Source organism: Malus domestica, chromosome 05 (genome assembly GCF_042453785.1).
Source record: "Malus domestica chromosome 05, GDT2T_hap1".
Classification (NCBI taxonomy): Eukaryota; Viridiplantae; Streptophyta; class Magnoliopsida; order Rosales; family Rosaceae; genus Malus; species Malus domestica.
In genome coordinates, this window is record NC_091665.1 from 44,568,784 (window position 1) to 44,595,496 (window position 26,713).

A 26,713-nucleotide genomic window follows, 5' to 3' on the forward strand; every position below is an offset into this window, starting at 1 on the left:
TCTTCTCTTCCCCTCCACCCTCTCTGGCGGAGCTCTAAATTGGTATTGTCGTCTTACACCTGAGACGGTAGACTCATTTGAGGAATTGAGGAAACTATTTGTTTCCCAACACATTTTCCAAACCGATCGCTTGCACTCTGCAGATGACCTGTACACTATCCGCCAGAAGCCAGACGAGTCATTACGTATGTATGCTGGCCGCTTCAGCCATGAATACTCCCGGTGTGCCGAGGCAGACGACAAGACTGCCCTCAAAGCCTTCACGGCAGGCCTACGTGATTGTTTCTTTAAATACATGATCAATGTCAATACTTGGAAGACTTACTCTGAGGTGATGGCGCAGGCTTATAACCATGCCTCCGCCGAGGCAAAGACATATCAGGAGAAACCCCCTACAACCATCCTTTATCAACAAGTGGGAGGTGGAAGCCAGACTCACCTAAATGAGAAGACCTCGACTTTCCAAACAGCAGTGGCACCTCCCCATGCCGTGCATAATGCTTCACCGAATCAACAGACATATCAATTTCAAGGCAAGAGGAAGGATTTCCATCCTCACCACTCTCCTTCCAGTAAAAAGAGTAAGGGACACTATCCCGATAACCAAGGGTATCGCCACAATAACGCTCGCCCCCAGGCAGTCAATGCAGTGGGTCAAACCCGCGTCAAGATACCCCCTACCCCAAGGTATGAGACATACACGCCCTTGAATGCCACATGCGCGGCCATTTACCCCAGCATAGCTCACCTGATACCAAAGCCAAAGCCGAGGCACCCAGATTACACGCCCCCGAATAACGCGGGCATGTTTTGTTGCTACCATGAGCATAACGGCCATGATAGCGAGAAATGTATCATCCTCCGTGATCGTATTGAAGCTTTGGCACGAGAAGGAAAAATTGATCAATTCCTCCTTCACCCTCAAAGGGATAACCGTAACCAACGCCAGGTGAATGTCATATATTCCATAAGCGGCGGCACACCCATATCTGAATCTTCCAATAGGGCCATGAAAAACAGTGAACGAATTCTGAGGCCTGGTCACCAAGTGTTTCACGTGGAAGACATCAGGGGAGGGAAGTATCAAAAGCCTAACTGGGATCCGATATGTTTCTACCCTGAGGAAGAAAGAGGCATCATCTACCCTCATAACGACCCATTGATCGTGGAGGCTCACATAGCCAACTTTGATGTTCGACGAATCCTCGTAGACACAGGGGCTTCGGTCAATATCATGTTTGCCGAAGCTTTCAGGGCACTCAGTGTAGCTGAACACTTGCTCGATCGCTCGATTTCTCCTCTGATAAGCTTCTCCGGTGATATCGTGCAACCCTTAGGGAGCATACATTTACCCTTTACTATTGGTACAGGCCCTTACACGGCTACCATTACCACTAACTTCCTAGTGGTTGACTGCCCAACGGCATACAATGTCATCTTTGGGCGCACAGGCATCAATGATCTCAAGGCTATGGTATCCACGCATATGCTGTTGATGAAATTTCCAACCCCCCATGGCAACGACTACATCAGAGGAGATCAGCTTACTGCACGATCATGTTACAACACTTCAGTTAAGCAACAACACTTGCCCGGACCCAAGGAAACCCTGTCTGTACATGACCAAGTCACAAAGACCAGCCTAGATGAAGCGAACTTGGATCTTCCTGATAGCAACAATCAACCCGATGATCCTCGAGATGACTCTTTCACCCAGCAAGCCCAACCTGCTGAAGAGTTGGAGAAGGTACCTATCTCAAGAGATTATCCAGATCGCATGGTGAAGATTGGCACCACATTGTCACCACCCCTTCGGTTAGCATTGATATCTTTTTTGAAAGAGAACACTGAAGTCTTCGCCTGGTCATACGAGGACATGCCAGGCATCTCTCCCGATGTCATCTGTCATCGTTTGAGTATTGACCCCAAGATCAAGCCGGTGAGACAGAAGCGAAGATCTTATGACGCTGAACGATACGAGGCAATGAAAGCAGAAGTTGAAAAACTCAAAGGCATAGGCTTTGTCCGCGAAGTCAATTACCCGACATGGGTAGCAAATGTGGTCCTTGTTAGGAAAAATCCGACCAAAGAAAGTCTTTCGCTTCAAAAGGTCTTGTGGAGGATGTGTGTTGACTACACCGACCTAAACAAAGGGTGTCCGAAAGATAGTTTCCCTCTTCCTCTTATTGACAGGCTTATAGACTCTACGGCAGGGTGTGAGCTCTTGAGCTTTATGGACGCTTATTCAGGATACAACCAAATCCTCATGAACCCCTCAGACCAAGAACACACGGCCTTCACTACTGACAGGGGACTATATTGCTATAAAGTCATGCCTTTCGGCCTAAAGAATGCAGGAGCAACTTATCAGAGACTGGTCAATTCAATGTTCGCCGAACAAATTGGGAAGAACATGGAAGTTTACGTTGATGATATGCTAGTCAAAAGCAAACATGCTGACCAACACATCACCAACCTATCTGAAACTTTCACCATTCTAAAGAGGTATCGAATGAGGTTGAACCCCAACAAATGTGCCTTCGGCGTGGGCTCTGGCAAATTCTTAGGCTTCATGATTAGCCAACGAGGCATTGAAGCTAACCCTGAAAAGATCAAAGCAATCCTCGACATGAAAGAGCCAATAACTTCAAAAGACATCCAAAGCCTTACTGGCAAGGTGGACGCCTTAACCAGATTCATCTCTAAGGCCACAGACAGATGTGCTCCTTTCTTCAAAGCACTCAAGGGAAATAAGAAGTACATTACATGGACGGAGGAATGTGCCAAGGCATTCAGGAACCTCAAAGAGTACATGAGTAAAGCCCATCTGCTCTCCAAACCAGAAGTTGGTGACACTCTCATCATCTATCTATCGGTTTCGGCTTCAGCAGTCAGTTCTGTTCTTATTCGAATGGACAGTGGTGTCGAACGGCCCGTCTACTACGCTAGCAAGGCCCTACAAGATGCGGAGACACGATACTCCAACATTGAGAAATTAGCTCTAGCATTGGTCATGTCTGCTCGGAAACTTCGCCCTTATTTCCAAGCACACGCCATCATCGTGCTTACCAATCACCCTCTTCGACAGATACTCCAGAGTCCTAACACGTCTGGACGAATGATCAAATGGGCGATAGCATTGGGTGAGTTTGACATCTCCTACCAACCAAAACCAGCCGAAAAAGGCCAAGCAGTAGCAGATTTCATCGCCGACTTCACATATCCTGTTGACATTGCTTCTACACCTAAAGCAGTAGCTTCATTACCATCGAAAGCTCAGAAGATAGAACCAACAACCCCAGCATGGAGTCTGTATGTTGATGGCTCATCCAACCAACAAGGCTGTGGAGCGGGACTAGTCTTGACTACGCCCGACAAAGTAGCAATGGAGTATGCTCTTCGTTTCAAATTCAAGGCATCAAACAATGAGGCCGAGTATGAAGCCCTTCTAGCAGGATTACGTTTGGCCAAACACCTCGGGGTTAAACAAATTGATATTTTCAGTGACTCCCAATTAGTGGTCAACCAGGTTACCAACAACTTTGATGCTAAGGACAGCTCCATGGCAGCATATCTTGCGCAAACACAACTTTTGCTCAAACACTTCCACTACCAGATCACCCAAGTTCCTCGAGCGGCAAACAGTCATGCAGACGCCCTGGCTCGCCTCGCCTCAGCTGTGGAAGACAAGATTGGAAGAAAAATTCATGTCGAACTGTTGGCAACACCAAGCACCATGGCCGCAGAAGTATGCAACTTACAACAGGGGGATAGTTGGATCACCCCGATCTATAATTTCCTTGCTCATGGCACCCTCCCAAATGATAAAGTCCAGGCTAAGCAAATTCGATACAAGTCTACCCGCTACCTGATCATCAATGATCAACTCTATAAGCGAGGTTTTAGCCTGCCATACTTAAGGTGTTTTACGCCTGCCGAGGCGGAAATCGTCCTTCGGGAAATACATGAGGGAGTCTGTGGAGATCATGCTGGATCTCGGTCCCTAGCACACAAGACTTTTCGCCAAGGATATTACTGGCCAACACTCCACCAGGATGCCATCAAAGTATCCCGCTCATGTGACAAATGTCAACGATATGCGACTATTCCTCATTCCCCTCCAGAGCCTCTTACTCCTATGATCAGCCCTTGGCCCTTCGCCCAGTGGGGACTTGATTTGATCGGCCCAATGCCGGCAGGGAAGGGCAAAGTCTGTTACGCAGTCGTTGCAGTGGACTACTTCACAAAGTGGGCCGAAGTTGAACCCTTGGCAACCATTATTGAGGCAAAGATAGAAGACTTCGTGTGGAAGAACATCCTTTGTAGATTCGGCATTCCCAATGCGATAGTCACTGACAATGGGCGACAGTTTGACAACAAGAAGTTCAGGTTGTTCTGCTCTAAGTTCAACATCAACTTATGCTTTGCCTCTCCAGCTCATCCCCAGTCTAATGGACAAGTTGAGGCCATCAACAAAATAATCAAGCGCACTTTGAAAACCAGCTTGGACAAAGCTAAAGGCTGTTGGCCAGAATTTGTACCCCAAGTTCTTTGGTCATATCGCACTTCATATCGGACTTCAACAGGAGAAACTCCATTCTCACTTGCCTTTGGCACAGAGGCGGTTGTCCCTGTTGAGCTCGAGCAAGCAACATTCCGAGTCCAGAACTACATTCAAAGTGAAAATGACAAACAACTCACCCTCAACTTGGATTTAGTCGAGGAACACAGAAACCAAGCTCACTTGAGGAATGTCGCCTACAAGCACCGCATCTCCAACTATTATGACTCTAGGGTCAAGCCTCGTTCTTTCAAAATAGGAGACTGGGTCTTAAAGAAAAGATTACTCTGCGACAGAGTCCCGAGTGAAGGCACACTTAGTCCAAACTGGGATGGACCGTATGAAGTCATTGGCATCAGTCGCCCTGGCTCTTACACACTTAGAAGCTCCGATGGCAAGACCCTTGGCCATCCATGGAACGCTGATCACTTGAAGTACTACTACAAATAGACTCACGATGTACAAGTGTTGAGCTATAGCCGTTCGGCATCCTATGTAATGAAGGCCATTTGGCAATGAATTCAATAAAGAGGTAATTTAGCCAACTCAGCCCTCACTCTTTTACATTCCTAGCAATGGAACACTCAAGTGTTGAAACCTCAAAGCAGATATATCCAACACGAAACAAAATCTAAGTATGTGTCGACAAGACTATACAAAGAAAGGAACAACCAAACAAGGGCTTATATCTAAACAATAGATCTATTCATACATAGCCAAACATGCATTAATAATAGTGCAAACACTCATAAACACCTAAAATCCAAAACTCTCAAGCTTATAACATGGGCACATGTTATACACACATCAGACTACTACATCCAGAATACATGCAGATAGTAAAGACACTGCTATTCATTCTCATCTGAAGCCGAACCCCTGGCAGTATCACTCCGCGTCCTACCATCATCCTCTGCATCCCCAAGATCCTCTTCACCATGCTGAGTCTGTGCATCAGCACTACCTTCATTATCAGACTCATCTTCGCTACTAGGATCAACAGCAAGGACAAATGTCTCGCCCTTTCGATGATGCTCATCTATATCTTCGTGGTATTTTCGAAGAATGCTCCCATCATCATAACGATCAAGGACGGCCATCCATTTCCTTTTTTCAAAGCGAGCTTCTTGAGCACAGTAGGGTTTAATAGCAAGGTGAAAGGTCGAAGAACTTAAGTATTCTTGCACAGCGGCCTCCCTTTCAGTTGGAATGCTCTTCTCCAGTTCAGAAATCTCAACTAAGGCACCATCCAATTCTCCCCTAACCTTGGATACCTCCAAGGTAGCCACCTCCAACTGTTTTTTAGTTGCCTCAAACAATTTCTTAAGCCTTAGGTTCTCACCATTTCGCCTTTTCAAGCTCTCCATGGTTTCGTCCTTCAGTTGGAGAGCCTGAGTCAAAAGTCCCTTATTCCTTCGGGCCTCGTCCACAAGCTGCTTATTCTCCTTCAGTTTTGCCTTGTACCGCTCAACCTCTTGCAGTCTGTCGTGATACTCGGCCATGACCTGCATGGCAAGACGATCATCACTACCTAAATAATGATAATAAAGAGGAAAAAGTAAGGAAATGACAAAGTAACACTCACATATGAAGACAGCTTCAACATCCGGTCGCAATCCGATTCATCCTTAGCTAAGGGCTCTCCGAGCTCATCGAAGGCGAATCGACGCCCTGCCAAGCAATTGTTGATATCCCCAAAATCCTTTGGCCGCGTGGCAACCCTCAAGTCCTTCCACGGGACACTGCCAGCTCTTTCCTTGCCTTTCCCCTCATGGCGGGAACCAGGATCACTTTCCTGGACAGTGTGCTCCATAGTAAGAGGAGGAGGCAACAGTCGGCTCCCTTCTCCTGCAACTACGGCAGCAGCATTTTCAACGGCCTCGACTCCAGTCTTCCTAAAGGCAGGCCCCTTAAGGACCCCATCTTGGGACTTAGGTCTAACGGATGGTTCCCCTCGGAACTTATGAATTTTCTTATGCGGTAGGATGTCTTCCGAAGGAACTAACACTGGTGCTTTCCTTTTATTGGTGCTAGTCCCTGTTTTCTTGCTTACCTTCTCCACTGCATAAGGAAAATCAAAATAAGAAATACAACTTTCCAAATAAAGTAAGGAATTGAGCTAAGTTTACATGAAGGATACAACTTACTCGATCGTCCCTGGCTCTCGGAAACTAAGGGTTGGAATTCGTACCGACGAAATAAGGGTCGTAGCTTGCTTAAGTGTCTATCCTCTTTGGGCACCCTCAACACCTTCTCTATGTCAGATAGCTCCTGCCCAAACAGTTGGATGGTGCCCCGCGTCACTACATGAAGCAAAGTGTTAGAAGCAAGAAAAGACCACAACAAATAGCAAATAGTACGAACGGTTGATACGTTACAACCTATAGTCTGGAAGTGAGTAAGCACACGTCGCTCAGGCGTGACACCCTTATCATACTCCCAATCATTATACAGAAAGCACCAACGGTTTTTCCATGTGTAGTATGCCTTTTTCTTACCATACACAATACGCTCTCTCTCACTCCGACATGCACACTCGGCATAACCAGTGCATGATTTTGCTGGGCGCATCTTGTAACAGTAACGCCACTGATGGAAGGAAGGCTCACACAACCCACACTCCATCCAAATGATATAAAATCCAATCAAAGTATCCCAGAAACCAGGATTGAGTTGCCCAGGTGCATATCCGATCAAAGATAACATCTTTTGCAACCACGGATGTAAAGGTAGTCTCACCCCTAAAGTCAGTAATATCTGGGTGTAGAACATAACATGACCCTGGGGAGGCTCAGAAGGCCATTCTTCATCATGTACCAAACGTATCCCTACACTACGAGGGATATTACATGACTGCCTTAGCGCCTCAACCTGCTTCTCATTATTTAACAAGTTATTCTTTAGATGGTCTGCTGTGAACTCAGAGCGAACTATGGGTATGGCATCAAAAACAACCCCCTCACCCAACGCCACGGAGGAAGAACTAGCAATAGCTAAAGTTTGACGGTTGGGAAGATCATCCAATGTTTCTCTAGTACAGGACTCTAACAAAGACCCTGAAGACTCCGACATTGCAGACTCAGACTTAGAGCTAAAGCTAGAAGAGCCCTCATCACTAGAACTTCCAGGCTCTGACATCTACAATAAGAAGAAACAAATTCTATCACTACATGCATGATCAAAACATAAGGAAGTTCCTATATTACCCACATGAAGATGGTGCAAAGCGATGCCGGAACCCTTCTCAATCAGAAAGCAATCCGTCTTCCACAGTCACTACAAAACAAGCAAATGAAGACCGTGTCAAGCGCCAAAAAAAAAAAAAAAAAAAAAAAAAAAAAACAGCTTCCTCCAAAACTTCATCCAAAAAGCTTCATCCAAAAAGTTTCACCCAAAAAGCTTCACCTAAAAAAGCTTCACCAAAAAAAAAAAAAAAAAAAAAAAAAAAAAAAAAAAAACTTCACCTCCAAAAAGCTTCACCCAAACAGCTTCACCTAAAAAAGCTTCACCCACAAAACTTCACCTAAAAAGCTTCACCCACAAAGCTTCACCCAAAAAACTCCAACCGAAAAGCTTCACTTAAAAAAGCTTCACCTACACAACTTCACCTAAAAAAACTTCACCTCCAAAAAGCTTCACCCAAACAGCTTCACCTAAAAAAGTTTCACCCACAAAGCTTCACCTAAAAAGCTTCACCCACAAAGCTTCACCCAAAAAACTCCAACCGAAAAGCTTCACTTAAAAAAGCTTCACCTACACAGCTTCACCTAAAAAAACTTCACCTCCAAAAAGCTTCACCCAAACAGCTTCACCTAAAAAAGCTTCACCCACAAAGCTTCACCTAAAAAGCTTCACCCACAAAGCTTCACCCAAAAAACTCCAACCGAAAAGCTTCACTTAAAAAAGCTTCACCTACACAGCTTCACCTAAAAAAGCTTCACCTAGAAAGCTCCCTCTACATACTTTCACCATCAAAGCTTCACCATCAAAGCTTCACCTAGAAAGCTTCAACACCAAAGCTTCACCTACAAAGCTTCAACACAAAACCTTGCTCCAAATAAACAAATTTTGTTCACAAAACCCAAGATGCCCTTGAACTTGTACAAAAACACTTGGGTAAACATAAACATTTTTTGTTTTACACCCACAAGGGCCCAAAATTTTCCTTCTTATTTATTCACTTATATATGTTCCCAAACATATTATAATAGATCCAACAACAAGCCAAAGTCCCAAGTTTCATAATGGACAAAAGTACAAGCAATTCATCAATAATGAAGGTGCTACAAAAATTGGAATCTGCCCCAAAATAGAAATCCAACCCAAGAGACTTTTTCTCTCTCTCCCTCTTCCGCCTCCTTTCATCTATCAAATTTCTGCAACCTCTGCTCTTCTCCAATGGAGCTGAATTTTGGACACCCTATAGTTCTTGAGCATATGAACAACTTTCAAGAAGGAACCATTTCTGTTTGAGCGACGGAAATTAAAGTGTTGAAGCTCCAAACATGACAGTCGGATTCTTGCAGATTTCGAAGCTGCTGTGATGTTTCGAAGATCTGGAAATATTTAACCATTAGTTCATTCTGAATTTTGGATATGTTATGAAAGAGACGATGAGGAACAACTTCAATGAAGAAAGCATGCTGATCTGAACAATAGAAAATGGAGTTTCGAAGCTCACAACAAATCTGACGGGTTGACAGAAAAATAACCAGTCATTCATCATACCTGAATTTCTTGAGTTATACAGCTCCGAGGGATCTCAATTTTGGATATGTTGTATTTCACAAGTTAAGGAACAACTTCGATGAAGAAAGTATGTTGATCTGAGCAAGAGAAAATGGAGTTTTTGAAGCTCACAACAAGTCTGACGCGTTGATATACAAATGACGAACAATCACTCATCATACCTGAATTTCTGGAGTTGTACTACTCCGGTGGATCTCCAATTCGGATATGTTGTAGTTCACGAGCTAAGGAACAACTTTCATGAAGATGGTTTTGCGATTTGAGCCACAGAAAATGGTGTTATATTGAAGAGCTACCACTCCCTCTACGTAGACACCCTCCTTGGTTTACCTAGCTCCACCACCCACATTTCCTTCAACAAGACTGCAGCAAATCAGATTGTGAGGAAAGATGGCAATCTTTCCAGCCAAAAAGGAAAGGCAAAGCAAAAGAAAATTAAACACATTGATGGCATATTATGAAAGAAGAAAAGGAAAAGTAGTAAATGATGATGAAGTGTGGGAACAACATCATGACAAATGATGATGAGTCATGCTTTCCCCCTCCTTGGATTCGGCTGAAAACATCCCCCTATTTGGATTCAGCTGAAAACATCCCACTCAGTCGACAAAAAAAAAAAAAAAAAAAAAAAAAAAAAAAAGGGCCTAGGCCTCCACTTCTTTGGGCCTAACACATCTTCATAACAAAAAAAAAAAACAATATATGAAGAAAGAGCCCTGGGTTACCACTTCGAAAAGAAACAAGTGAAGTTTTCCTACTCATGACATTGACTACTAGCTAGACACCTCATTCGGCAACTCTCTTCGCCTGAAGACTTGGGGGACTCCCACCATATGCTACTGCACCTTGACACTCGGCAGTCTCACAACCACTCAGTGACTTGGATTTTTCAAGTCTCCAACCGAGAAGTTTTCCTCACTCGGGAAATTAAGGGAACACTACCTCAAACTACATGCTTCACTCACAAAGCTTCAACAATACAGGTTCCAACAAAAGCAAAAATTCAAAGAACTTTATGAAGAAGGCTTTGGTGTATTTAACACAATATGTTGAAATGAAGCAAAGCTTATTTATTAATATTTTCGATAAGCCACAAATATGTACATATACATGAGTCAAAATAAACAAACAAAAGGAAGCCTTCACAAAGGTTGCTTAGGGGAAGTCTCAGCAGTCGGTAGAGCCCCAGAAAGAGAAAGCACCGGAGGGTGGTTATCCGGAGCCTCAGTACTTGACAAAACCCCAGAAGGAGGAGGCATTGGAGGGTCATCATTTGAAGCTTCATTACCAGGTACAGCCCCAGAAGACGAAGGCAATAAATGCCTTTGGAACAAACCCACAAACCGCTGATGATCAAGTAAAACCTTACCATCAGATTCCTTCATCTGGTCAAGCTTCCTCTTCATGTTTGTAGCATAGTCATGGGCGAGCCGGTGCAACTGCTTATTCTCATGCTTGAGCCCTCTAATCTCCTGTTTGAGACTCATCACTTCAGCAGCCAATGATTCAACTTGGCGGGTTCTAGCAAATAGGCGTTGGGCCATATTAGACACAGAACCTGCACACTGAACACTAAGAGCCAGAGAGTCCTTAACAGCCAACTCATCAGACCGTTTGGAAAGTAGTCTGTTATCTTTGGGAGTGAGAAGGTTCCTGGCCACCACTGCAGCGGTCATATCATTCTTCATCACAGAATCCCCAACGGTAAGAGGACCAGTAGGGGATATGAAGGATGGGCGCCATATGTTGTCTGGAGAAGGCGTGGCTGTCTCTTCTCCAAGGTTCAAGTCAAAACGACGGTCGGAGGGTCCAGACATTTTCAAATGTGTTGAAGAGGGAAAAGGTCAGACAAATCAAGATCTTAGAAGTGCAAGAAATGAGCTTCTACTGGTAGAGATTCAAGTGTGCTGTGGAACTTAATGCCAGCCTCTATAAAAATCTGCACTCGACGGAGCTTCAGAAATCGAAGAGGCGTTTGCTTTCTCAAAAGCTGGGCTGCTCAGAGACCACGAGGGCCGATCTCAGAAATCGAAGAAACACCTGCTTTTTCAGCCTCGTCAGCACCTGTCACATGCACACTCAGCTTTGCGGAAATTACGGGCAATTTGTCGAAGATTTCTGGTGAAGTAGAAAGCACGTGAATCTTATTGTTCAATCACCGTTCTCCATATGCACCATCAACTCCTCGGGTACCACATATAACTTTGTCAAAGATCTCTGACAAAGTTTAGGCACGAGAATTTCGAAGTTCCAGCTACCCTACTATTACCCATAAGGGTAAAGGAACAGCACCACTGCTTGACAACTGGAAAGTCCCTATGTGTGTCGACCTCCGTGTTTTGCGGCAAGACAGGTTGGCAAGAACGTCCAACCTTTACTCACATTCGAGAAAAGACTCCCAACATAATTACTTTCTCAAAAACCGGAGTAGCACCGCTTTCCGAATCTCGAGAGTCAGATCCTCGACGGGATTGCTTGTTCGAAAACCGAAGAGGCACAACTCTCAGAACTTCGAGAGCCAGATTTCCTTAGATAAAGCTTGTCTGTAATCTTCACACGTAACATCAGCTTTCCAGATACCACATACCACTTTTTCAAAGTGCTCTGACAAAATTAAAACACGTGAAGCTGGCAGCTCCCACTACATTACTGTGACCAAGAAGGGTAAAGGAATATCATTACTACTTGTTATTGGGAAATCCCTATATACATTGACCTCCCTCCTCAACGGACAGGCAAACCTGCAAAAATGCTCAACCCTTTCTCGCGTTCGAAAAGGCACCCTCAACATAACCTCTCGAAATACTCAGCTTTATTTCCCCCCGATAATACCTCAGCAAATAAGCCACACCAAGAACAAGAGTATCTCATATCATCAGGGTCGAAAGCAAGAGTATCTCATATCATGCTTTCTCCCTGTCTTTGTCTTTGTCCTTGTCCACACCTGCAGGACAAGGAGAAAGAGAGCAGTCAGTCGGAACCTGAAATCAAACCTCCAATTTGGAACTGACTGCCTGGAGCCTTTGCCTGGTTGCTTACTTAGCATTGCTCTCGAGTACTCATCCTCAACTGCTGTCAAGGTCACGAATTCCACCGGCAAATACCTCATGACAGTTGATCAGATATTGGCTCTTTACACTGAAGCTGCCAAGCGTGGATGAGTCACTATGAAGGAATGTTCTGAATGACCATTTAAATGCAAAGGTTGCACACCACTTCTGCCATGCAAAAGATTGAAGCAGAAGGTTCAACGGTGAGCTGAAACAGATCACTACAGCACGACACCTTTCCATACCACATTCATTATTCCGTCAACAGCAAAAGTATCCCATATCATCAAGGTCGAACGTACTCTAGATTTGATGGACTTGTTTTGACCCTCAAATTTTTGAGTCGGCCTTATACTCTAAAGGGCACCAGAAAACCCTCCAGCACAGTTCAAGAATAAGCCTGTGGAAAGTTACTTCTTCAAAAGCAAAAGTATCTCATATCATCTCTTATCCATTTGCTTCTCCTTATCCTGGCAGTTGAATGAGAGACAAGGAGAAGGAGAACAATCAACCGGAAGCCGAAGTCAAACCTCTGACCCTGGGTTGCTTACTTGGAAGTTTGACTGCTTACCTTGTCTGTCACCTCTTTCGGCAGATCTCCTAGCTCGGCGACTTGGGGGACTCCTACTATAGGGTTTGTATCACACTTGACTAAGCCCGAAACTACAACTAAGCTTTAAGTGAAATTGATACATTACCTTGTGCGTCAACATCAGCTAAGTACACCATTCCCGGATGGAGGAAAGGTACTTCCAGAGAAGGGCAGATGAAGATCAGACCACACTTCGGTACTTAGAAGTTTCGTGATTACTCAAGGGATTGGATCTTGCAAGTCCCCAACCGAGGAGTTTCCCTCACTCGGGAACTTAGGGGAGCACTGTTTGTACCATACTTGACCAATCCCGAAACTACCGAGCACCGGCCAACGCTATACTGTCAAGGACCCAGAAGAGTTCCCCTCCGACCAGGAGGCCAATCACTACTCGACACGTGTCAAGATTAGAAGCCAATCAGAGTGCAGCACGTGTCGACATCAAGAACCAATCATAGCATGACACATGTCAATGTGACAAAGCTACAAGTTTTTCTATAAATAGGGGTCATTCCCCCACAATATCGCCTAATGCCATTTTGTGTTAAATCATTCACAAGAACTCACTAAATTGAGAGCTTGATCCTTTGTACTTGTGTAAGCCCTTCACTACTAATAAGAACTCCTCTACTCCGTGGACGTAGCCAATCTGGGTGAACCACGTACATCCTGTGTTTGCTTCTCTGTCTCTATTAATTTACGTACTTATCCTCACTAGTGACGGAAGCAACCAAGCGAAGGTCACAAAACCTGACACTTTCTGTTGTACCAAAGTCTTCGCTGATTTTGTGCATCAACATTTTAGAGGAGCACTGTTTGTACCATACTTGACCAATCCCGAAACTACCGAGCACCGGCCAACGCTATACTGTCAAGGACCCAGAAGAGTTCCCCTCCGACCATGAGGCCAATCACTACTCGACACGTGTCAAGATTAGAAGCCAATCAGAGCGCAGCACGTGTCGACATCAAGAACCAATCATAACATGACACATGTCAATGTGACAAAGCTACAAGTTTTTCTATAAATAGGGGTCATTCCCCCACAATATCGCCTAATGCCATTTTGTGTTAAATCATTCACAAGAACTCACTAAATTGAGAGCTTGATCCTTTGTACTTGTGTAAGCCCTTCACTACTAATAAGAACTCCTCTACTCCGTGGACGTAGCCAATCTGGGTGAACCACGTACATCCTGTGTTTGCTTCTCTGTCTCTATTAATTTACGTACTTATCCTCACTAGTGACGGAAGCAACCAAGCGAAGGTCACAAAACCTGACACTTTCTGTTGTACCAAAGTCTTCGCTGATTTTGTGCATCAACATTTTAGAGGAGCACTGTTTGTACCATACTTGACCAATCCCGAAACTACCGAGCACCGGCCAACGCTATACTGTCAAGGACCCAGAAGAGTTCCCCTCCGACCATGAGGCCAATCACTACTCGACACGTGTCAAGATTAGAAGCCAATCAGAGCGCAGCACGTGTCGACATCAAGAACCAATCATAACATGACACATGTCAATGTGACAAAGCTACAAGTTTTTCTATAAATAGGGGTCATTCCCCCACAATATCGCCTAATGCCATTTTGTGTTAAATCATTCACAAGAACTCACTAAATTGAGAGCTTGATCCTTTGTACTTGTGTAAGCCCTTCACTACTAATAAGAACTCCTCTACTCCGTGGACGTAGCCAATCTGGGTGAACCACGTACATCCTGTGTTTGCTTCTCTGTCTCTATTCATTTACGTACTTATCCTCACTAGTGACGGAAGCAACCAAGCGAAGGTCACAAAACCTGACACTTTCTGTTGTACCAAAGTCTTCGCTGATTTTGTGCATCAACATTTGGCGCCGTCTGTGGGAAACGACACTTATTCCTACTCTCTTCAGCTGTGTCAAGCTGGTTTCTATCATTCGTACACTTTCTTTTGATCTGGCATCCCTCTCCAGCATGGGAAGCGAAGGAAGCCACAGCACACAGAATGACACCCCCCTTGCACATAGTGCGAAACAACGAAAGAAGGAAGGAAAACGAGTTATTCTTCAAGCTAAAGTCGATGAGTTGGAAGCTTAGAACAACAAGATAGCAATGAGGAATGAGGTCCTCCAGGAGCAATATGAGAAGCTCTTCGAGACACTTCACGAAGCTAGGCAAGCTCAGACACGCGAGCTTGTTGCCCCCGTGGAAGTCAACCATCAACTGGGTGCCCTCCAACATGGAGGGTCACATGCATTCGACATAGATATCCCTGATAGGGAACAAATTACCCCTCGATTTGATAATCAACATGAGGCTTCTCTTAACCCAGTTGCTTCGACCCGAACCATGAGAAGCGGAGGGAGACACCTCTTTGCTGAAGGGGCAGAAGGATCGAAAGCTGTCTTTCGCGATTGTCGGGATTTCCTGAAGCAACGTCGAGAGAATTCCATCCATATAAGCTCAAAGATCAATGACCCAAGGATTTCTGAGAGACTCGGTCCCCTGCCACGGCCCGAGCCGGCCACCAACTTGGGGAAGGGGCAACAAGTCCTAGAGAGACATGAGGGTACAGGGGACTCAGAGGTGTTCCGACAGACATACCCTGGAAGCCAGTACAGCGAGTCCAGGGAAAAATCACATGCCCTTGATCAAACCTTCCTAATTCCAAGAGGAGATGGAGATTTACGAAAGAAAGCTCCAGTGGCACATAACTCCGCTCAGGACCCCCTTGTCCTACAACTTCTTGAGGAAGTAAACAAGTTGAAGGCTGAACGTCAGGCTAAAATACCTGACTGGAACCAACCCAGGCCTGGCCCTCTTACAAGGAGGATCCTCAACACCCCCCTTCAAGCAAAGACAAAGCAGAAGCTTGGCTTGCAACTTTATACTGGGAAAGAGGACCCGATTGAGCACCTTAACCTCTTTGAGTCCACCATGGCATACCGGATGCACACCGACGAAGAGCGATGTCTTCTCTTCCCCTCCACCCTCTCTGGCGGAGCTCTAAATTGGTATTGTCGTCTTACACCTGAGACGGTAGACTCATTTGAGGAATTGAGGAAACTATTTGTTTCCCAACACATTTTCCAAACCGATCGCTTGCACTCTGCAGATGACCTGTACACTATCCGCCAGAAGCCAGACGAGTCATTACGTATGTATGCTGGCCGCTTCAGCCATGAATACTCCCGGTGTGCCGAGGCAGACGACAAGACTGCCCTCAAAGCCTTCACGGCAGGTCTACGTGATTGTTTCTTTAAATACATGATCAATGCCAATACTTGGAAGACTTACTCTAAGGTGATGGCGCAGGCTTATAACCATGCCTCCGCCGAGGCAAAGACATATCAGGAGAAACCCCCTACAACCATCCTTTATCAACAAGTGGGAGGTGGAAGCCAGACTCACCTAAATGAGAAGACCTCGACTTTCCAAACAGCAGTGGCACCTCCCCATGCCGTGCATAATGCTTCACCGAATCAACATACATATCAATTTCAAGGCAAGAGGAAGGATTTCCATCCTCACCACTCTCCTTCCAGTAAAAAGAGTAAGGGACACTATCCCGATAACCAAGGGTATCGCCACAATAACGCTCGCCCCCAGGCAGTCAATGCAGTGGGTCAAACCCGCGTCAAGATACCCCCTACCCCAAGGTATGAGACATACACGCCCTTGAATGCCACATGCGCGGCCATTTACCCCAGCATAGCTCACCTGATACCAAAGCCAAAGCCGAGGCACCCAGATGTATGAAGGTTTTTTTCCAAGGCATTTGTGATAGACCGTTGTACTTTGTTGATGCACAAAATCAATAAGGACTTTGGTATAACAGAAAGTGTTAAGTTTGTGACCTTCGCTAGATTGCTCCGGTCACTAGTGTGGATAAGTATGTAAATGGATAGGGACATGGAAGCAAACATAAGATGTACGTAGTTCACCCAGATTTTCTACGTCCACGGAGTAGATGAGTTTTCATTAATTGTGAAGGGTTTACACAAGTACATAGGTTCAAGCTCTCCTTTTGTGAGTTCTAATGAATGGTTTAGTACAAATGACATTAGGAAATATTGTGAGAGAATGATCTCTATTTATAGAATAGAGTTTCTAGTTTCATTCTGACATTGACACGTGTCGTGTTGTGATTGGCTTTTTATGTTGACACGTGTCACGCTACGATTGGCTTCTGATGTCGACACGTGTCGAGCTGTGATTGGCCTCCTGGTTGGAGGGAAACTCTTCTAGGTCTTTGATGGTATAACGTTGACCGATGCTCAGTAGTTTCGGGATTGGTCAAGTATGGTACAAACACTGCTCCCCTAAATTCCCAAGTGAGGGAAGCTCCTCGGTTGGGGACTTGCAAGATCCAAGCTATTGAGTAATCACGAAACTTCTAAGTACCGAAGTGTGGTATCATTTTCACTTGCCTTATCTGTCTCATATGTAGATGTGTCATTTTCTCTGGAAGTACTTTTTCTCCATCCAGGGGTGGTATCTTTAACCGATGAAGATGCACAAGGTAATGTATCAATTTCACTTGAAGCTTAGTTGTAGTTTTGGGCTTGGTCAAGTGCGATACAAACCCTATAGTAGGAGTCCCCTAAGTCGCCGAGCTAGGAGATTTTCGGAATGAGGTAACAGACAAGGTAAGCAATCAGACTTCCAAGCAAGCAACCTAGATCGGAGGTTCGACTTCAGCTTCCGGTTGATTGTTCTCCTTCTTCTTGTGTTGTAAACAGCAACAAAGATAAGGAGAAGCAAATGGAGAATAAATGATATGAGATACTTTTGCTTTTGAAGAAGTAACTTTCCACCAGTTTATTCTTGAACTGGGCTGGAGGGTTTTCTGGTTTCCTCTAGAGTATAAGGCTGACTCAAGAATTTAAGGGTCAAAACAAGTCCATCAAATCTGGAGTACGTTCGACCCTGATGATATGGGATACTTTTGTTGTTGACAAAGTAGTGGATGTATCGACACGTGTTCTGTTACGCTTGTCTCCACATGCTTCCTTGTATCCTTCTCACTTGCCCTATCTGTTCCTCAGGCAGATATGGTATCTTCTTTGGAAGCATAAGATGTTGAAGATGAGTACTCAAGAGCAATGCCAGGTAAGTAATCAGGCAAGGGGTTACAGGCAATCAGTTTCTAACTGGAAGCTTGATTCCAAGTGCTGACTGATTGCTCTCTTTCTCCTTGTCTTACAGGTAAGAACAAGGCCAAAGGAAAAGACAGGGAAAAAGCATGATATGGGATACTCTTGCTTTTAACCGTGATGATATGAGATACTCTTGCTCTGGTGTGGCTTGTTTGCAGAGGTATTATGGGGAGGAAAAGAAGCTGAGTATTTCGAGAAACTCTGCTGAGAGTGCCCTCTCGGATGTGAGGAAAAGTTGAGCATTTTTTTTTATTTGCAGGTCTGCCTGGCTATGGAGGATGAAGGTCGACATATATAAGAGTCTCCTTAATAACAAGTAGTAGTGCTATTCCTTTACCCTTCTTGGTCATAGCAATGTAGTGGGAGCTGCAAGCTTCACGTGTTTTAACTTTGTCAGAGCACTTTGAAAAACTGGTATGTGGTATCTGAAAAGCTGATGTTGCGTGTGAAGATTGCAGACAAGCTTTATCCAAGGAAATCTGGCTCTCGAAGTTCGAAAAGCAGTGCCTCTTCGATTTTTGAACAAGCAATCCTGTCAGGGATCTTACTCTCGAGATTCAGATAACGGTGCCTCTTCAATTTTTGAGAAAGCAATCTTGTTGGGAGTCTGACTCTTGAGATTCGGAGAACAGTCGATTTTTTAGAAAGTAATCTTATTGGGAGTCTGGCTCTTGAGATTCGGAGGGTGGTGCCTCTTCGATGTTTGAGCACGTAATCCTATTGGGAGTCTGGCTCTCGAGATTTGGAGAATGGTGCATCTTCGATTTTTGAGAAAGCAATCTTGTTGGAAGTCTGACTCTCGAGATTCGGAGGGCGGTGCCTCTTCAATTTTTGAGCAAGCAATCTTATTGGGAGTGTTTTCTCGAATGTGAGTAAAGGTTTGACATTTTTGCCAGTCTGCCTTGCCACGGAGCATGAAGGTTGACACACATTGAGACTTTCTAGTTATCAAGCAGTGGTGTTGTTCCTTTACCTTTGTGGGTAATAGTAGGGTAGCTGGACCTTCAAAATTTATATGTCTAAACTTTGTCAGAGATTTTTGGCAAAGTTATCTGTGGTACCCGAGGAGATGATGTTGCATGTGGAAAGTGGTCTCTATTCGGAATCCGGAGAGTGGTGCCTCTTCGATTTTTGAACCAACGGCCCTGTTGCCTTTTCTTTTATAAGGGCACCAATTTTGTGCTAGAAGTACATTTAGAGAGTTATTGCTTGTAGGAATTTTCCCCTTACTTCAGAGATTTATTGCACCTCATTTCTCATTCATCATTTCTGAGAATGTCTGGCTCATCCGACCATTGTTTTGACTTGAACTTTGGTGAAGAGGCAGCCATGCCTTCTTAAGACAACATATGACGCCCATCTTTCTTATCCCCTACTGGTCCTCTTACCGTTGGGGACTCTATGATGAAGAATGATATGACCGCTGCGGTGGTGGCCAGGAACCTTCTCACTCCCAAAGATAACAGACTACTTTCCAAACGGTCTGATGAGTTAGCTATTAAGGATTATCTGGCTCAAAGTGTTCAGTGTGCAGGTTCTGTGTCTAATATGGCCCAACGCCTATTTGCTCGAACCCGCCAAGTTGAATCATTGGCAGCTGAAGTGATAAGTTTCAAACAGGAGATCAAAGGGCTCAAGCATGAGAATAAACAGTTACACATGCTCGCACATGACTATGCTACAAACATGAAGAGGAAGCTCGACCAGCTGCAGGAATCTAATGGTCAAATTTTACTTAATCATCAGAGATTTGTGGGTTTGTTCCAAAGGCATTTATTGCCTTCGTCTTCTGGGGCTGTACCGCGTAATGAAGCTCCAAACGATCAACATTTGGTGCCTCATCTTTCTGGGGTTCTGCCTAGTACTAAGGCTCCGAATAACCACCCTCTGGTGCCTCCTAATTCTGGGGCTCTCCCGACTACTGAGACTTCTCCTGAGCAACCTTTGTGAAGGCTCCCTCTTGTTTGTTTATTTTGATTCATGTATATGTACATATTTGTAACTTATCGGAGATATCAATAAACAAGCTTTGCTTCATTTCAACGTATTATGTTAAATACACCAAGGCCTTCTTCATTAAGTTCTTTGAATTTTTCCTTTTGTTGAATCTTGTATGTTGAAGCTTTATGAGTGAAGCCTGTATGTTGAGGTAGTGCTCCCTTAATTTCCCGAGTGAGGAAAACTGCTTGGTTGGAGACTTGAAAAAATCCAAGTCACTGAGTGGTCATGAGACTTCTGAGTATCAAGGTACAGTAGCATATGGTAGGAGTCCCCCAAGTCTCCGGTCAAGAGAGTTGACGAATAAGGTGTCTTGCTAGTAGCCAAGTTTCCAAAGTAACAAAATTTCACCATTTTCCTTTCTAAGTGGCAACCCAAAACTCCGAATATATATTTATTTTTTTTTTTCAAATAAGAGGAGCCTAGGCAATTTATTTATTTATTTATTTTTTCAAATTTTCAAATTTTTGAATTTTTGAATTTCCGAATATATATATATATATATATATATATATATATATATAAAGCTTTGTAGGTGAAGTTTTGAGGTTGAAACTTTGTTGGGTACCATGAATTGATTTTGCTTCACACTATCTTGTCAAGATAATGTGAAGCTTTTGAGAATTTGTAGTTGTCCTCCATTGATGAAGCAATTTGTAGTTGTCCTCCATTGATGAAGCTTTTGTTGGTGAAGCTTTTGTGGTGGGGGAAGCTTTTGTGGGAGAAGCTTTTGTGGTGTGAGACTTTTGTGAGTGAAGCTTTTGTTGGTGAAGCTTTTATGGGTGAATCTTTTGTAGGTGAAGCTTTTGTGGTGGGTGAAGCTTTTGTGGGTGAAGCTTTTGTGGTGGGTGAAGCTTTTGTGGGTGAAGCTTTTGTTGGTGAAGCTTTTATGGGTGAAGCTTTTGTAGGTGAAGCTATTGTGGGTGAAGCTTTTGTAGGTGAAGTTTTTGTGGTGGGCGAAGCTTTTGTGGTGGGTGAAGCTTTTATGGGTGAAGCTTTTGTAGGTGAATGATGATGCACAAAATCAGTGAGGACTTTGGTACAACAGAAAGTGTTAAGTTTGTGACATTCGCTAGATTGCTCCGGTTACTAGTGTGGATAAGTATGTAAATGGATATGGACAGGGAAGCAAACACAAGATATACGTGGTTCACCCAGATTGGCTACGTCCACGGAGTAGAGGAGTTCTCATTAATTGTGAAGGGTTTACACAAGTACATAGGTTCAGGCTCTCATTTTGTGAGTACTAGTGAATGGTTTAGTACAAATGACATTAGGAAATATTGTGAGAGAATGATCTCTATTTATAGAAGAGAGTTTCTAGTTTCATTCTGACATTGACAAGTGTCGTGTTGTGATTAGCTTCAGATGTTGACACGTGTCGCGCTATGATTGGCTTCTGATGTCGACACGCGTCGAGCTGTGATTGGCCTCCTGGTTGGAGGGAAACTCTTCTGAGTCCTTGACTGTATAACGTTGACCGGTGCTCAGTAGTTTCGGGGATTGGTCAAGTATGGTACAAACATACTTTAATCTTCTCCCGGGTCCCCAATTACAACAAAAATCAGAATTGTATAAATATTAAGAACACAATGAAACTGAAAAAATTATATGGTTCTGGAAGGTATACAAAAAGTTTCCCCTTCTTTCGTCTTAAATTTGTTTTGCAGCTTTATTTCGGCTCAAGTTTCATTTTCTTTCGTCTAGGAAATTTTTATAGCCTGAAATTTCAATGGAACTGAAATAGGGAGAGGAGGACAACCCAAATTTCTGAATGATCCCACTGCTTCTGGTGTACGAAGATATGAAGATTTGCCAATTGATGAACACAGAGGAGAAACAGATTTACCTTCTTTCGATTTAACCACCTTGGTAGCAGCCACAGAAAACTTCTCTTATGCTAACATGCTTGGCCATGGCGGCTTCGGCATGGTATATAAGGTACTTCCCCTAGAACATTTTGAGATCTGTGCATTATGTGGCTTCGGCATCTCTGTTGTCATTAAGATTTTCGAGTCTGCACCATGATTTCAGGGATGTCTAGCTGATGGACAAGAAATAGCTGTTAAAAGATTATCGAGAAATTCAGGACAAGGCATAGACGAATTCAAGAACGAAGTAATGCTTATTGCAAAGCTTCAGCATAGAAATCTTGTGAGGCTTTTGGGTTGCTGCATACATAAAGAAGAGATGATGCTAATCTATGAATACATGCCAAATCGTAGCTTCGACTTATGCATTTTTGGTATGCCATCTTTACACACTGCTATTAAATACTTTAAGTTTTCTGACATAAACCCTGAAATTAAGAAATCATAAACTTGTAGATAATAGAAGCTTTTATGTGTGGTGTTCAGATAAAAACGGAAATTCGTCGTTAGATTGGAGAAAAAGGTTTCAAATTATCATTGGGATTGCTCGAGGCGTCCTATATCTTCATCAAGATTCGAGACTAAAAATAATCCACAGGGATTTGAAAGCGGGCAATGTTTTACTCGATGGTTCAATGAACCCAAAAATATCAAATTTTGGCATAGCAAGAATGTTCGGGGATGACCAAATTGAAGCAAACACGAACAAAGTTGTTGGCACCTAGTAATTGTCTCATCTCCCTTGAAAAAAAAAATTCAAGTAGAACCAATATTTTTTTTTACTCATATTGTGTAATTGCAGCGGTTACATGTCACCGGAGTATGCTATGGATGGGCTATATTCCACAAAATCCGATGTGTTTAGCTTCAGAGTCTTGACACTAGAGATCATTAGTGGAAGGAAGAATACCTTCCAATTTGAAAACTCATCTCTAAATCTAGTTGGACTAGTAAGTAAACAGATAATTTTTCAACCGATGAATCTAACTTTCGAGTAGTCCAATGATCTAAACTTTGTGCTCAAAATTGTTTCAGATATGGGGCTTGTGGACAAAAGGAAAAGTCTTGGACATAATTGATTCATCATTGAACCAGTCGTATTCGACTCCTGAAGTTATGAGATGCATTCAGATTGGGCTCTTGTGCGTTCAAGAATACCCAACAGACCGGCCAACCATGCTAGATGTTGTGTTCATGTTGGGGAATGAAACTACTCTTCCACGTCCGAAAAAGGCAGCATTTAGCTTGAAAAACAGTGGTCCGGATTGTTCAACGTCTAAAGAAGCTCCTTCTGTAAATGATGTAACAGTAGCAGTTATTGAAGCTCGTTGAGTTTGCACTTTGCCAGTTCTTGTAGAGATTTTGTGTTACTTCTCAAGTATTTGTACTCAAATCGAGATTCCTTGTGTAGAGAAGGCAATGCCTTTGAAATTGTCGATTCATCTCTGGACGGATCGTACCCTATCAACGAAGTTGTGAGATGTATCTAAATTGCCCTCTTATGTGTGCAAGAGTATTTTGGATATTATACTTTAATCCAACGGCTAATAGGTCACTATAGTTATGGAATGTAAGTAGGATTAGAGTTTAACTTGGACTCCAAGTAAAGATAATATTCCGGTTATTCTTGAAGAATAAGAGTTCTTGATACTATCCTATTTGGATTGAGGTTTGGTAGATTATTTGTTTGTACAATAAGGCATCCTAATGACATCAGAACAGAATCCTAATGACATCATTATGGGATTATGCATTCAGTTTTTTTTTTTTTTTTTTTGAATAAACAATATTATTTACACTAAGAGGTTGGGAGTAGGGTAAGCCTCAAAATGGGGTTCAAATTCACCTTTGACAATAATCAAACCTTAAACCTCTCAATTACCAGTGAAGATCGGAATATTACTAAACCGTAGTAAGTGACGAGAGAATGCATTAGGGTTAAGTTAGTATAAATGCTAAACATAGGTCCCTGCACATACCTCTGAAACACAACTCAAAAGAATTCCCCATAGGTTTGAGGTATACTGACACGCCCCAACCCAAATATCCTAATGATACCTGCATGGCACGTGCTGACCGACACTCGGAAGTGACGAAAGCCATAATTCCATACAAGCACAAGAAAATATCAGCACCTGAAGATCAAAAATAATAAACAATAACAAGATCCTGAATTAAACATAAGGGTATCGGAAAGTTCAATGATCATAGATTCGAAACAAAAGAAATACAAATATGTCCAGAGCATACTACTACACGGAACTACAAGTGCAAATAAGAATTCAGATTACAATTCAGCAAGAAAATCATACCCAAATGGAAGAGCTCAAAGTCACTGGTAGGGAAATACCTCGACACTCGGGTCGTACTCCTCGTCACAAGGTCCTAAGTGGGCACAAAACAGAAAAGGTGAGTGGACCATAGTTATATTTATACTAATACTATTCAAACCCAAATTCTTTCTTAACATAATAACCCCCTGCTTTGAAAACAGATATAATACTACGTATAGGTTTTTCTAAAACTCTAGCATGCTAGAAAAGTTTGTAACCATAAAATCATCTCTAAAACATGCATCTCGAAATGCCCGAAGGCAAAACCATAAATCCCATCAAAGTTGTATTCTCTAGGGGTATCATAGTCGCCCGAAGGCAGTACCTGTCCATCGTCCGAAAGCGAAGCTGTACGACACTGGGTTACGTCAGTCAAGAAACATGGTAGGCCCCATCACCCGAAGGTGAAGCTATACTACTCCGGGTTACGCTGGAGAATAAACTCTATAACATCTCACATTGACACTAGTTGTGACTAGTGAAGCTGTCCGACACTGCTTTTGGCAATGAAACTAGGGGTATAACATATATCCCACTCCTCCTCATCACAGTGTCCTATGACCATAGACATCTAATACCCGTGTTGTGTGGATGTGTTGTATGATAACTCACTAGATATATATACCCAAAATATAACTCAAATCTCAAAGCTCAAGTCAACAACTCAAATCATTCTCATAAACCACAAATCCATAATATATCATAAATCCGCAATATCTCATAAGGCATAAAAGAAATAGTCGTAAACCTTTTCTAAGTGTGAAATCAATAGTTATAACATTTCATAAAATGTAATTTAAATAAATCATAATATAGAAATTCGTAAAGCAAAGTATAATATAAAACGTATTCAAATCAGGTAATATGAATTTGCATGCTAGATGGTTAATTATAAAATATACATTTGATAAGGGGTCCACTCACAAGTACTCCGCTCTCGGGGAGCTGCTCGAATTAGGGAGAACTGGATCATCTTCCATCGGTGCACCTATACACAAAATAGAGACTATTTAATAAAACGCTAAAGCGATTGAATTTGTGAAAACGGAGTGTAGATTTGGAATCAGAATGTCGAAATTAGTCTAGAAGGGTCCCGATCGAAAAACTCGAAAAAGTCGACGGTCAACGTTGACCATAAAGTCAACGGTCAATGGGTCACAGTCAACGGGTCAAATGGGTTGGACATGTTTGGTTGGGTTGGGCCGAGGGTCTTTGGGCCGGGTTAAGTAAAAGGACTTGGGCCTATTTTAATTTTAAGTTTTGGGCTTATGCTATGAAATAAAAGGGCGGGCTTAGCCCGTTGTGGGCTAAATCATTTGGGCTCTGGGCTGAGTTGGCATGCGGGTTGGGACGACACGAGTTACTCGTGGGTCACCGGACCCATCGAAAGAGAACACCGGCTTTTTGGCCGGAAATTCTCCCAACTTCGATCTGGGGTTAAACTTGCTGAAAAATCACAATTCAAACATTAAACAATGATGCTGGAACCTGTCGGGTCAGAATTGGCTTGACCGTGTCAGAATTGGCCGGGATTCGTCACGAAACCCGTCGGGTTTCCTCGCCGGATTCTGGAAAAAGGAAACAGAGTGCATGCATAATAAATCTCAATGATCTTCCACCAAAATTCACATGCAACAAGGTATCTAGTGACCTAGGGTCGTGTCCAATTGATTTCGATTGTCAACACCCTCAAAATCGCCGGAAAAAACCACGGGTTCACCGTCGACATCTGAGACCAAAAGAGTAGGTGCATGCAGAGAGTTAAACCCCAGATTTTTCCACATAATACTCGTCTAGATGGATTAGAAACCAACACAACCAAGAAGGAAAAATAGTTCATACCTGCGATGACAATTCAAGAGAGTTCAAGCTCTCAGTGTCAATGGCAGAGTACGTAAAAGTGCACAGATGCCACATGCAACCTTACAGGTGAGTTCCCTAGGTCCTAAAGATTCGAAGTTCAAGTTTCTAGAAGTTGGTTTGGTCCTTCTCGGATATAGAGAGTGAATGCAGAAAAGAATTAGGAAGAAGAGAGAGTGTTCAGATAGTGGGGGATCACGGGAGAGGGAAGGAATAATGGGTTGGGTTTTGGGCTTGTCACAGCCCAAAGAACTGGACCAATTTGATAAAACCCAACACATGGGCAAATTCGTAATTTTACACTTAAATTTTTACGGTGGGTTGTTACTAGGGATGGGCAAAATACCTATGGGTTTGGGTAACCACGGTTATCCGTCCATTTAAAGCTCACGGTTATGGTTATGGGTAACTGTTTGGATGAATAAACGGTTATGGGCATAACTGTTTATCCGTGAAATTTAAATGGGCGATTATGGGTATTACCCACGGTTATAACGGGTATCCATCAGTTATGGTTATTACCCGCGGTTATAACGGATATCCATTTACCCATT

General features: G+C 43.3%; 2 protein-coding genes and 1 long non-coding RNA gene across 3 annotated transcripts; 1 reads left to right on the forward strand and 2 right to left on the reverse strand.

Annotated features, from left to right (window-relative positions):
• Nucleotides 1–5,227: 5,227 nt before the first annotated feature.
• LOC139196594 (uncharacterized) lies at nucleotides 5,228–6,580 on the reverse strand. The gene is made up of 2 exons (XM_070822871.1): nucleotides 6,147–6,580; nucleotides 5,228–6,066 (listed from the first exon to the last, which is right to left on the reverse strand). The coding sequence occupies exons 1-2, from the start codon at nucleotides 6,372–6,374 to the stop codon at nucleotides 5,413–5,415; spliced, it is 882 nt and encodes a 293-aa protein (XP_070678972.1). The 5' UTR covers nucleotides 6,375–6,580; the 3' UTR covers nucleotides 5,228–5,412.
• A 2,132-nt stretch (nucleotides 6,581–8,712) lies between these two features.
• Nucleotides 8,713–9,772, reverse strand: LOC139195988 (uncharacterized). The gene is made up of 3 exons (XR_011581081.1): nucleotides 9,472–9,772; nucleotides 9,290–9,387; nucleotides 8,713–9,117 (listed from the first exon to the last, which is right to left on the reverse strand). It is a non-coding gene; the product is annotated as an uncharacterized lncRNA (long non-coding RNA).
• Nucleotides 9,773–21,740: 11,968 nt separating this feature from the next.
• LOC103417452 (G-type lectin S-receptor-like serine/threonine-protein kinase SD1-1) lies at nucleotides 21,741–23,502 on the forward strand. The gene is made up of 5 exons (XM_070822872.1): nucleotides 21,741–22,036; nucleotides 22,130–22,340; nucleotides 22,453–22,690; nucleotides 22,769–22,916; nucleotides 23,002–23,502. Exons 1-5 carry the CDS (start codon nucleotides 22,001–22,003, stop codon nucleotides 23,296–23,298), a joined length of 930 nt encoding a protein of 309 aa, XP_070678973.1. The 5' UTR covers nucleotides 21,741–22,000; the 3' UTR covers nucleotides 23,299–23,502.
• The last annotated feature ends 3,211 nt before the right edge of the window (nucleotides 23,503–26,713 follow it).